The sequence below is a fragment of the Ostrea edulis genome, chromosome 2, assembly GCF_947568905.1.
Source record: "Ostrea edulis chromosome 2, xbOstEdul1.1, whole genome shotgun sequence".
In the NCBI taxonomy this organism is placed as follows: domain Eukaryota; kingdom Metazoa; phylum Mollusca; class Bivalvia; order Ostreida; family Ostreidae; genus Ostrea; species Ostrea edulis.
In genome coordinates this window covers 71,570,379-71,583,252 of record NC_079165.1, presented here as the reverse complement: position 1 = coordinate 71,583,252, position 12,874 = coordinate 71,570,379, and the positions used below count along the sequence as shown (strand labels likewise).

Below are 12,874 nucleotides of genomic sequence, written 5' to 3'. Positions count from 1 at the left end.
AAACGACGCAGAAATTATCTAACAATACACCTATTGAATACTCAAATTCTTTTTTTTTTCTTTTTGTTGGTACGTGCATCGGTCACGTACACATTTTCACAAAATATGATTTTGTTGGGGTGTTTTGCTTGTCAGTCAAGCATTTTGAATAATTGCGAAGTAACTTCTCCTTCGGATGCCCCTGCCCCCACTTTGAAAAAGGATGTGCATATTGGTGTTCATTTAATTTTTAAAACTTCAAATGAACAATTTCGATCGGGTGCAATTTTTGTAACTTAAGGTAGTGATTGCATGCGTCATTGAAAATCAATGAATCTATGAATGTTTTTTATTTTTACATAGATTGTAGTTCACAATATTGGTAACTCATTATGAAAATATCATGTCTGGTTTTCACGGAAACTGTGACGCTACGGTTGTCATAGTAACCCCTCTTGTCGACTTTCTGTAACAAATGGTACATATGTTTCAGATGGTGTTTAAAATTGATACAAAAAAGTGCTAAAAAATTTATATCAAATTGAAGTTAAAGCCTTATTTGATATATAATATGTATTAAGATGTCCATTTACCGTACTTTCATGTGAAGTAGAAGTACGGCTGGTTATGAGAAATTTTGCTAGCTTTAGAAGGCAATTATTCACCAAATCAGACATATCTCCATCCCCTGAGAAATAAATGACCAGTAAATTTTTTTTTAATTTATACATATGTTTTAATATATGTTAGTAGGAATTTCTCCAGAAAGTATCCATATTGGTTTTCGGGTTTACTATGGCGCTATGAGCACTATATAGTTACCCCCTCCCCTCCTTATATAAATACTGCAAGTAATAATACGATAAATATGCATCTTAACAGTTTTTAAAAACAAACTGCTAATTCATAAATATGTATAAATTAATTGTAGATATTAGGGACGAAGAAATACCGGCATAGGGGTCATTGCCCTTGATGAATAATTAATTATCTCTGGGGAAATATACACTTTTTCAGTGTCAATAGTTTACCAGGTGGTTTTTTTTTATTTTATGTAGTGTTTAAAATTCATTTGAAAGATATTTTTCTATCATGCGCAAAGTTTGATTTGATAAGAAAAAAATTGCAAAAGCATATAACATCATATGAGGATCATCAACTTTAATATCAGCAAAGCTATATAAGTAATATTTATATTGGAGCATTGCTATATTGTATTGATTTAAGTTCGGTTAAATTGTAACCCCATCAGGTTACGGGGGCGCCACTTTATGAGGCAGTTGGTCCAGACGAAGCCCTAGTGGGGGCCCAGGGCGCGAAGCCTACGAAAGCTCCTGGATTTTGCAGGTTTTATAGAGCTTGAAATATGTCTCCTGTTTAGTCATTTGTACTATTTTCTATCATTTTTATATGGTGAAATCAATAAAAATTACGAAAATTTGAAGGGTTTTTTTTCCCCAAAATTATGTTCTCTCAATAAAATATTTCAAGAAATCAAAAGATTTTGTTATTCATATCTCCGGGAGTGGAAGAAATTATTGCTTCTTTTAACGTTTAGTACATTTTTCTAAACAAGATACCACAATTTACCTTAAATTTGAGAATTTTAGGTGGGGGGGGGGGGGGGGGCGCAACCGGATTGATGTAACTTGAGTTAATCATTACACAGGTGTTTTTATGATCCTTAGCTTAAAAGAGCGAGATTAATATAAGCCTTTTGGCTTGTTTCTCAATCTATTTCATGTATAAGACATTGTTTGTAAACATTATCGAATTATTTACGAATAAATATTGTTGAAACTAAGCACTAGCCAAGTTGACTGCACTCGTTTTTTTGCTCAAAGCACGCAAATCAAAACAGTTTTGAAAATAGACAATGTCATTTATTTAGTAAATGACGAAAAGTATATACAGTACAGGGGGTCATTAAAACCAAGTAAAAATTAAGATCATATGCTGCAAATGACTAGATGACCCCCTGTTACATACATCTATAAAATCAACATTGAGAAAGAGAACATATATACACAAAATAAAAACATCCGATAGGGAGGTCTAAGAAGATGTTCCCCTATTTGTTAGACCCCCTATTGCATACACATATGTAAAATGACTAGCATAAAATATTGCCTACCCATGGCCCTAAACAGCAGCTTTTTTGTAGGAGGCTGGAATGCAAAATAAAAAGAGGATGAGATTGATGTATTAATACTGGTGTAGCGGAAGCAGCATCTGTAAGTAAAATGTTCATGTTAAGGCGGTAACCGGTACATTAGCCACACCCATCATTGTTTAGCCTGGATTCCATTGATCCTCAAGAATCAGTTTTTATTTTCAAACAGACCTACATGCTGTTGTAAAAGACTCAAACTAAAAATGATATTTCAAGAATATCATATTAAGCAGATATATGAATATAAAATCAGTAAATGCCTTTTATACGTCTTTTAACACCTTGAGAGATACATTTAGTTACAATACATATGTATATATTGTTTGTTACAATATTGTTATGCCCCCGAGATCGAAAATCGGGGGGGAGGGGGGGATATTGTTTTTGTCCTGTGTCATTCTGTCTGAAACTTTAACCTTGCTGATAACTTTTGAACAGTAAGTAATAGAGCTTTGATATTTCACATGAGTATTCCTTGTGACAAGACCTTTCCGTCGAAACCAACATTTTTGACCCCATGACCTTGGAGATTGCCTTACTTTTTGAAAACTTTAACCTTGCTAACAACTTTTGAACAGTAAGAGATAGAGCTTTGATATTTCACATGAGTATTCCTTGTGACAAGACCTTTTCGTGGGTACCAACATTTTTGACCCCGTGACATTGACCTTGGAGTTTGACCTACATTTTGAAAACTTTAACCTTGCTAACAACTTTTGAACAGTGAGTGATAGAGCTTTGATATTTCACATGAGTATTCCTTGTGACAAGACCGTGGTATTGAACTTTTTAACCTTGACATTGGACCTACTTTTTTTTTTTTTTTTTTTTTACATTGGTCATAACTTCTAAATGGTAAATATTAGAGCTTTCATATTGTACATGAGCATTTCTTTTGACAAGACCTTTCTACTGGTACCAAGATATGTGGCCTTGGCTATCTTCGGAATTGGCCATTATAGGGGGCATTTGTGTTTCAAAAACTCATCTTGTTGTAAATTGTTATGTTTAAAATTAAACATCTGAGATCTACTGTTTCTATGGCATGTCAAACGTTGCAATATTTGATCTTTTCCATTTGTATTGTATAATTTTCCATTTGTATTCTATATTTTCCATTTGCATTGTATAATTTTACATTTGCATTGTATAATTTCCATTTGTATTGTATAATTTTCCATTTGTATTCTATATTTTCCATTTGTATTGTATAATTTTCCATTTGTATTCTATATTTTCCATTTGCATTGTATAATTTTTCATTTGTATTGTATCCAGCGAATGTTTATTTTGATTTGTTACGAAGGATTTCATTAGTTAACGTCACTGATGTACCACATCTGTACTGTAGACGTGCTTAGTACACAAGGCCGCATCGTCGCAAACCACGGTTTTGAGTCCACTCACGCTCGAATAGAAGCATCCGTGGGTAACCGACGATGACAGGCCGTAGCAATGACGGTTCTTTATCGTGCCAACGCCTGTGCAGCGATACGGAATATCTGTTTTTAAGGTCTTTTAAATGCCGAGTGTTTGGCAAAGGAGCAATCACTGTTTTTATGTCTCTAAAGCTTTGATGCGGCAATAACAGTAACGGTTCTCGAACTCACGACCTCTCGCCCACAAACCAAGCGATATATTACTGAGCTACCGCGACCAGGTCCTGGACTAGTTATTTTTAAAAATACTTAGCTAGCTCTAGTAATGGCGACCCCCCCCCCCCCGATCATTTTTAAAAAAAATAGAACTGTCCAGAAAAGCGTGCACATTTTTATTAAGTCAGAATTCAGTAGATTCGGGGGACTTAATTCGGCCCTTGGGTCCCCACCAATTGTTAACCTCGAGTTTGGTTTGTTACAACTATTCAATGGATTAATCTTAAGTTATCGTTTATCGAATTTGGTAATGCGCGAGATATTGAAGAGGTAAAGTTCAGGAGCCACGTTTCGCAGGAATGTACCGTATTTGCTAAGTGTAATGGCGTAACCCAACCCCCAACCCCCACGCCCACCCCATTAATTGATCGCTTTTATGCGTCTAATGTGATCAGCATATTCAAACTAGTCTCCTATTTAACCACTGGCTGATCTAGATAATTCTGAACGAAAGGATGCAGTAAACTGCTGGATGTCTGGGGACTATCTTAAGATCCCTAGTGAATCCAGTGCAAAGCCTTGGGGGAGGGGGTTGCAGTTGGAGGGCGAAGTCAGTGGCGGATTTAAGGGGGGCGCAGCCGGCGCCCCCTCCCCCCTCAAAATTTCCAAATTTAAGGTAAATCTTGGTATCTTGTTTAGAAAAATGTATCAAACAATAAAAGAAGCAATAATTTCTTCCATTCCCGGAAAAATAAATGACAAAGTCTTTTGATTTCTTGAAGTACTTTATTGAGAGAACTTAATTTTTCCAGAAACCCTTAAAATTTGCGTCATTTGACTAATTTCACTTGATTAAAAATGACATATTTCAAGCCCTATGAAATCTGTAAAATCCAGGAGCTTCCGGGGACTTCGCCCCCTGGACCCCTACCCACTTGAGGCAGCCCCCAGACCCCGTGCCTCATAAAGTGGCGCCCCCGTAACCGCAATTCCTGGATCCGCCCCTGGAAGTCCCCTGGACAAGTGCGTTCTGACAAAATAAAACGTACATGCATGCTTTTTTCGACATCTGTATATAAAATATCATTTGTGAAGGGAGGGGGGGGGGGGTCTCCCGGCGCAAGATTCCTCATTGCTGGCTACATGTATGTTCAACTAGTCCTATATGGAACCGATCGCGGTAGTTCAGTGATATGCCCTTTGGTTCGTAACCGTGAAGTTGCATGTTCGAGTTTTTCTCGTGTCATGGCTGCATCAAACCTTAGACGTAAATATCGACAGGCGTTGACACGTTAAAGTAGCCCCAATACTACGACACAGTACCCATACATGTAGCATAGTAAGTCTATTTGTGGTACGTCACCTGGTGACGGCTAAATATAAGTGGGACCTAAACTAATGAAATCCTTCGTAACAAATCAAAATAAACAATCCCTCGGATGCAATATTTATAAATGAAAGATTTTGCAATGCAAATGGAAATTATACAATGCAAACGAAAAAAATATACAATACAAATGGAAAATATAGAATACAAATGGAAAATTATACAATACAAATGGAAAATATAGAATACAAATGGAAAATTATACAATACAAATGGAAATTATACAATGCAATTGAAAAATTATACAATGCAAATGGAAAATATAGAATACAAATGGAAAATTATACAATACAAATGGAAAAGATCAAATATTGCAACGTTTGACATGCCATATGTTTCATCTATTGGGAGCGTTTTGTTCATTATTTTCCATCAATACTTTTTAGTGTCAGTTCAATTTGCGCCGTCCATCTTGTTAAGTACAAAGCTAAAAATCAAATGATAAAATAAAGGTAGTATAAAGTTAAGAGATATTGTTTTTGCTGACACGTTTGAATGCTCTTAAAGGAAATTGTTACTCCTCCTAGGCACATTATCCCACCTCTGGTATATCCAGGGGTTCGTGTTTGCCCAACTCTCTATTTTGTATTGCTTATAGGAGTTACCACAGGCACCTGAAGTGTGGATATTACTAACCCCCCCCCCCCTTTCATAATTTGTTGTACGCGCCGTGTAATTGGTTCGCAAAGACATTGCTTAGTCGTGGGATCATCCGAAGGGTCTCGGGATTATTCGCGGACCAATCACACGACACGTTATAAATTCGTACTCTGTGACCTCCTTTTTGGCTGCCAGTGGAAGAGATTAAGCCCTGTCCGATCAATGCATGCAAGATTGTGTCAAATAAAAGACTTTTAGAGATGAGATGGGTTTTGAGTTGAAGAGACTTGTAGTATGACATCTCCCCGACCTGCCGCTCGCCAAAATTCCGTAGGTAACGATGTAATTACTTGGAAAATATGCCCCGAAACGGGGACCCCCTGTTTACAAATTTTTGTTTCTTACCTTGTGTATTTTATTATACCGGTAGAAAGCCAATCTCTAAAGCTAACAAAAAGCGTGAAATGATTACATGAATCGAAAGAGGGATGAGATAGACTGGAAATTCATACATTTTAGAGAATTTATTGCCACCAAAAAAAATTATGAAAAAGGGGGGGGGGTATAGTAATATCCATACTCAGGTGCCTGTGGGAGTTAAAGGACACAACGCATGTTTCTAAACTTTTTCATTTTTTCAGCAATATTAATTCTTCTCATGTCTAAAACTACTTAAAGTTATGCGCCCTCGGGTTTAAAAACATCTATTAGGCATTTCATAAACTGATTAGATTTAATCGACAAAAAACCAATTATCACATTGACGGCTTGTAAATAATATTACATTAAGATGTTTTGTGTGGTGCTTGGGTGTACTAGTTGTCGGTAGAAAGGATTTAGACTGAGTATTTTTCGAAGGAAGGTACGAGAAAAAAGCTGTGCATGGATAATATTTTGTTGGAGCAAGAATTTTACCTTTAAAAACACACCCAGTCACCTTTTCAAAAACCGCTTGGACAGAGACCCTGATAAACTGCGATAAAATGGATATATCGAAGCTTATAAGCACTACATAATTCTGTTCTGGTCTTCAAATTCAATACACACTCGGTTCAACTGACCTTCACCTTGTCAGTAACAACATACCCGGTATAACATGCTTCCAGTTTCTACCAAATGGTAGATTTACAAACATTTTAAAGGTAGAATATAATTGAACTTTTAATTATATAAGTAATAGAATACTGTATTTCCTAACTTTAAATTGAATTATAAAATCATTTCCTCAATGAACTCGTAAAATCTTTCAAGAGTGCGTCAGTACAACCCCGTGCTTCCACTTCCTAACGACGTGCAGATCACAATTCAAAAGTAATAATAAGATTGCTTTATCAAAATAAAATAATTTCCACTTTAAATTTGATTATTTTTACTGATTTGTGTATGTTGTTTCTTTTTTCCCTCTTTCCGAAATGCACTCGGCCGTGATAGTAGCTTGGCCTAGGACGTAGTATAACTAATAGGAGATCTAATAGTTGACAACAATGTAACGTATTATAATTTGTCTAATTCAAAAATAAATAATAATAGCACTGTTTAATTTGGGGGGAAACAGCGCCAATTACAGATGTATGAAGGAATAACATTATCAAACAGTTTGTAGACAACGACCATATAAACATTATTTACTCGCAATATTGCCGATTTCATACACGCGTTTCTCGCTATATTTGAGTATTTACATCGCTAGATGTATGCAATGGTGACGAAAACATATAAAACTCGGACAATTTGTCAACATCGATGTAAATGTTGCCTGTGGTGAATAAATTAGGCCCCTAAAAGCTGAGTTTTTAATAATATCTCATACTACAATCCGAAGGGTGCATGTGACGTCACTGTACCACGTGACTACCTACCTAATTAACTTGACTTTATTACTACTTTTTTAAAATTGCACATGCATTATATTGACAGCCATTATTATCAATGACAGCTGAAATATGATAGTGAACGAATCGATTGGAAATAACATTGTAAAAGCAATGATAACAGATTATGTCGAGTGAATATTAAATTCCAATCTTACATCTAAACTTCCAACTGCCCCTTTGCTTAACATGCAGACACTACATCATCATTTTTTGTGCACAATTTGCATCATGTTTGGATCTCTTTTGTAAACAATATATCACCGAGATAGCTTGAATGTCTTTATACATGTAATGTTACAGAGGTAGGATTTTTATTAGACATAGAATTATACTGAATTAATGTGATAGAACAATTTTCAATTTCTAATATGTCAGGATCATTCGAATTATCTTTTAAATTTTGAATTCAGTGCACAATCCTATGTTCACAATAATCTCAACAATGACACACAGAGTGTAGAAATGTAAATGCATGTTACAAATGCAGGATTATTCCAGCCTGCTAGAGGTTCATGATGAGATACTTTTGACCTGGTGCCGCGTATATAAGGGACGTTGACCGAGGCTCTAACTTGTTGGAGTAATGCAGGATATATATCACTTTAGGTTGTTTTTTTTTTTTATCCAGGGTTCTCATTTTTCCATGTTGACATGATGAGGGTGATTGATTATATAATATTTTTATAACATAATATTTTAGCTCTAAAGGATCCAAACTTGAGCAGGCTACTTATGAAGTGATTCTGGATCCCAATAAAGATGTCGCTTCTTATGATGCCCACAGATCAAAGAAATCGCATCCAGCAGTCAAGAAACTATCTTTCCCTCCTAAGTCCCGTAAAGGCATGACAGTTTGCATCGACCATGGATGGCAAAAAAGGGGGTTTGACAGTGTAACAGGTATATATTTGACAAAGTTTTGATTTTTTAATCATCAAAAAATAATGAATGTTAGTCTAAGGGTTGGTTGTCTGTGTACCTTGTGAAATGATTATGACATTACTTCAAGCTAATGTCAAGTTATGCAGAATTTCTAAAAACATGTAGCACCACTAATTTAATTAAATCCCAAAGTAATAAATAAATATGGTTTTTCTCCCAGGGCATACATTCATGATGAGCAAAGAAAATAAGGTTTTGAAGGCAGTTGTAACACACCGCACTTGTGGAGTATGCAAATGGTGGAAGAGAAATAGACCAGGAGTAAAAGTTAGGGAACATCGTTGTGTGTGGAATCACAGAGGATCTGCCAGGGCCATGGAGAGTGAAGCAGGCCTGAAAGCCATCAAGGATATGATCCAAGAAGGTACTCCTGTAGATGTAATAGAGGGTGATGGTGATAATACTCTTGTGGCTCGTATACATAAGAGTCTTGGAGTGACTGTTAAGAAAAAAATTGACAGGAATCATTGCATAAAAAACATAGTCAAACTTCTCTATGATCTTCGCAATAGGAAGGATGTTAAAATCAGTAATATGGTAATTCAACATCTCCATAAGTGCATAAAGTATGTATTTAGTAAAAACCAAGGTGATGTAGATGGGATGCGTGAGAACCTACAGGCACTTATACCTCACCAGTTTGGAGATCACAACCATTGTCATGCTCGCTTCTGTGGTTACAAGCGAGTAGGAATCACACAGAAATATGCACACAGAAGTGTGCCATACAAAGCACCACTTAGTGACCCTTTACTACATGAAAAACTTGATTTACTTTTTGAACCAGTTATTGCTAAGTCTGCCATGTATGTTGACCTTGGCTCCAGTCAAGCATGCGAGTATGCAAATCGTGCAGCGATGCTGAAGGCCCCTAAACATTTACATTATGGGGAGAGTGAAAGCCTAGATTTCCGCATTCATGCAACAGCAGCCAGCATAAATATTGGAAGGAAATATCTCTCAGAGGTCTACTTTAGCATTGAAGTTTTAGTTCCAATGATGTTTCTGTTTTGGGTTTTGAGTTGTAAGTTTGCTTACTCTTTTCAAATTATTACTAACTTTGTGGTGTTTTCTATTTTAACACATTTTATTTTTCAAAAGTAAATTTTATTAATACATGTATATACAATGTAAATACACATGGATTGTCTTTTAAAAATATTTTTAAAGCTGTATTATGAATGTGACATTGTCTGATGACTAATTGGAAAAAAAACTATTATGGAAATCTATATCTTTATTTTAATGATTTCAGGTTTTCAGTAAAAATGGGCTTTCCCCTGGTCACTTCAACATGAAGTTCTCCAACAAAGTGGATGAATACAGGGTGAAACGAAGGGAGAAGATGAAATTGCCAGGGACAAAACGCAGACGTCTTATCCTAAAACAAGAAAGAGCAATGCAAATGAATGCATCCGAGGCATCTGAGGGGTCCACCTATCAATCAGGTTCACTATTCACTATTTTTTCCCTGCAAAATGATTTTCGCTTACCTGAGCGGAAGGCCCAAGTGAGCTTTTCTGATCAAAATTTGTCCGTTGTCTGGTGTCGTCAGCATAAACTTTTCACATTTTCATCTTCTCCAGAACCACTGGGCCAATATCAACCAAACTTAGCACAAATCATCCTTGTGGAAGGGCTTTCAAGCTTGTTCAAATGAAGGGCCATGCCCCCTTCGAAGGGGAGATAATAAAAAATAGGATGCGGTCATTTAAAACCATCTTCTCAAAAACCACTGGGCCAAAGAAGTTTACATCCTGCCACAGTGAAGATTCAAATTTGTAAAAATCATGCCCGCCCCCGCCCCCCGGGGGGTATGTTGGGGCCAAAATAGGCACCAAAGTATTACATGAATACAATGGAAAATATTTAGATATGGGCTCAGGTGAGCGATGTGGCCCATGGGCCTCTTGTTTTCTGCATTAACCCCCTGGAGTTAATTAGTTTATATCTTAGATAGAAATCAGGACAAATAATCATTACATAATAACTAAATACACAGTATTTGTATTTATAGAGATTGGTTTAGGTACAGAGGCTGACATTGAACAGATTCCGAATCCCATTCCCAAGCCAAATTTTGGTGCTGTCCAAAATCTGAAGAACATGGAGGCAAAGTACATTATATTTGATCTTGAAACTACAGGCCTTAGTAAGTTCTTTAATAATTTTCCCTTTTTTCAGATAAAATGTGATTGCGGATATTACAGATACTAAAATGATTATCTATATACCCGGTATATGTACTTTTGCTTTCTAAATCATGATCATGAATCAAAATAAATGTGTTTTTCTTTTTAAAAGTCAGACAAGGAGCTATGCCTCATATAACTCAAATTGGCGGAGTGGAGATAGAGTCTGGAAATGTGTTTTCAACTTATGTTCAGCCAAAGATTCCAATAGAGCCCGGAGCAGAAGAAACAACAGGAATAGTCTGTGATGGGACCTCTGTATTTGCACATGGATCCAAGGTTACTGCAGTCCCCATACGTGAAGCGATATTGAACTTCGATTTCCGTGTCCTTTCCCATGCCATTGACTGTATTGGATTACAGGAAGACTTTCTAGAAATAGTGTCTGGTTTTACTGACTCATTGTCTTTGATTCGTTCAAAACATAAGAAACTTGAAAAGTATTCACAGATTTTTTTAGCTAAGCACTTCTGTAATGAGACTTATTCTGCACATGATGCAGTGGATGCACATGATGCAGTGGAAGATGTAAAAATGCTCTCAAAATTTTTATCAGTTGCTGTTTCACAAAGTGAATTGTCAAAAGCTGCATATGATGCAGAAACCCCTTTTCTTCAAGATAAGTTTAATTCCGCAAAAACATTATATCTGCCATCATTGAATATTCTGGTTGGTAATGGTGTTATGAAAATGAACATGGCAGAGAATGTTGCAGGCTCCGGACTTGGCCTGCATCATCTGAAACTAATACATAAGCGTTCTGGTGAAGATGGTCTGCGCAATATTTTTTGTGCCCAAACCTCTTGTGGTAAACCACGAGTTACGAGTGATTGTAAGGTTTTGGATTATGTAGTACCTAAATTATGTCAGTTTTTTTCACAATAGAAATGTTGTCTTCTATTACTTAGAAGTTACTTTATACAAACTTGTACAGTGCAATTATGTGTCTTAGACTCAGAGCACACATCGATAAATTCTTCAAAAAGAATGTTTGATTCTTATAATTCCAGTTCATTCACTTTATTAACAATTGCAAAAATTTGAATAGTTTCCCCGCACTATGTTATTTGTTTTCAGGTGTGTATGAATACATTGCGTTTTCGGATTTATTGATGTGTAAACTCTTGTTCAGCTTTATTTTTGTCCAATCAAAACAATTGTAATAAATAACATTGGAATTATTTTAAAGTATGTTTTATATGATTAGATGCCTAAATTGTGCCATTTTTTATCTGTTCAAAGCATGCTGCTGACCAAGAATTTTTAGGTCACCCTAGTCACTCTCAGATGAACTAGTGTTGTTGGTCTTTGTTCGTCGCCATGTGTTGTCGGCTAACATTTTTCATTTCCTCTTGAAAACATAGACTAGGCTAATGTTACCAATAGGGCTGTGGAGTGAAAATGTATTATATTTCATAATTTTATTATTATATTGAATCAAATTCTATAAAATCTTTATTTTCAGACAAGTGTGTGGATAAAATAATTGCGTGGTCTATGTATGGGGTATGGTACTCAGGTGATCGTTAAGGCCTGTGGGCCACTTGTTTATTACATGTGCATGTAACCAAATTGTCATAAATACTGTTATTCATTTTGTGCATATATGTACATGTGTATCCCGAACCAGAAAATCATGAAATTAATCATACAATACAATTGACACATCTCGACTTTTCTTGTTTTTAAAAATGTGTGTGAGGGGTCGTGTGTGTCTGTAAGGGGGGGGGGGTAAATTTTTCTAATTGATTTTATAATTGAATGCAATAAATGAAGCAACATATATTCATATTATGCCTGAAATATTTTGCCTATCATTCTAGTCCGATATATTTTTCCAAATATTAATTTCAAGCTGACTTTTTGCTCATTTTTAAAGAATAAATGCGTTTTTCCATGTTATTTTCAAATGGCTAGAGTTACCTCCCTTTAGTGTTTTGGCGGGGAAAAATGCTATTTTTAGAAACTACACACCCATACCTATCTAATGATGATATGAAATATATACCTTACCAGGCATAATTTTTTCGTCAATTGTACATCAGATACCTTAAAATCTTTTTGATTTTTTTTCTTTTTGATCTTTTTGAAATTGGGTCTGTATTGTGGTTAATTATCGCAAAAATTTGACG

At 35.8% G+C, this 12,874-nt stretch overlaps 1 protein-coding gene across 2 annotated transcripts; it reads left to right on the top strand.

Annotated features, from left to right (window-relative positions):
• Nucleotides 1-7,623: 7,623 nt before the first annotated feature.
• LOC125682578 (DNA polymerase III PolC-type-like) lies at nt 7,624-12,415 on the top strand. Of its 2 annotated transcripts, XM_056157150.1 has the most exons (6): nt 7,624-8,214; nt 8,309-8,508; nt 8,711-9,574; nt 9,806-9,998; nt 10,568-10,702; nt 10,855-12,415. In XM_056157150.1, the coding sequence occupies exons 1-4, from the start codon at nt 8,192-8,194 to the stop codon at nt 9,814-9,816; spliced, it is 1,098 nt and encodes a 365-aa protein (XP_056013125.1). In that variant the 5' UTR covers nt 7,624-8,191; the 3' UTR covers nt 9,817-9,998; nt 10,568-10,702; nt 10,855-12,415. The 2 variants fall into 2 exon arrangements, with proteins under 2 accessions (XP_056013125.1, XP_048779184.2); XM_048923227.2 differs by lacking the exon at nt 7,624-8,214 and having other exon boundaries at nt 8,233-8,508; nt 8,711-8,914.
• The last annotated feature ends 459 nt before the right edge of the window (nt 12,416-12,874 follow it).

Excerpts from the sequence above, each read along its gene's own strand:
- LOC125682578 (XM_056157150.1), top strand. The coding sequence starts at position 8,192 with ATGCAGGATATATATCACTTTAG. Across the intron at positions 8,215-8,308 it reads CAGGATATATATCACTTTAG|CTCTAAAGGATCCAAACTTG; the intron begins GTTGTTTTTTTT and ends ATAATATTTTAG. Across the intron at positions 8,509-8,710 it reads GGGGTTTGACAGTGTAACAG|GGCATACATTCATGATGAGC; the intron begins GTATATATTTGA and ends TTTTTCTCCCAG.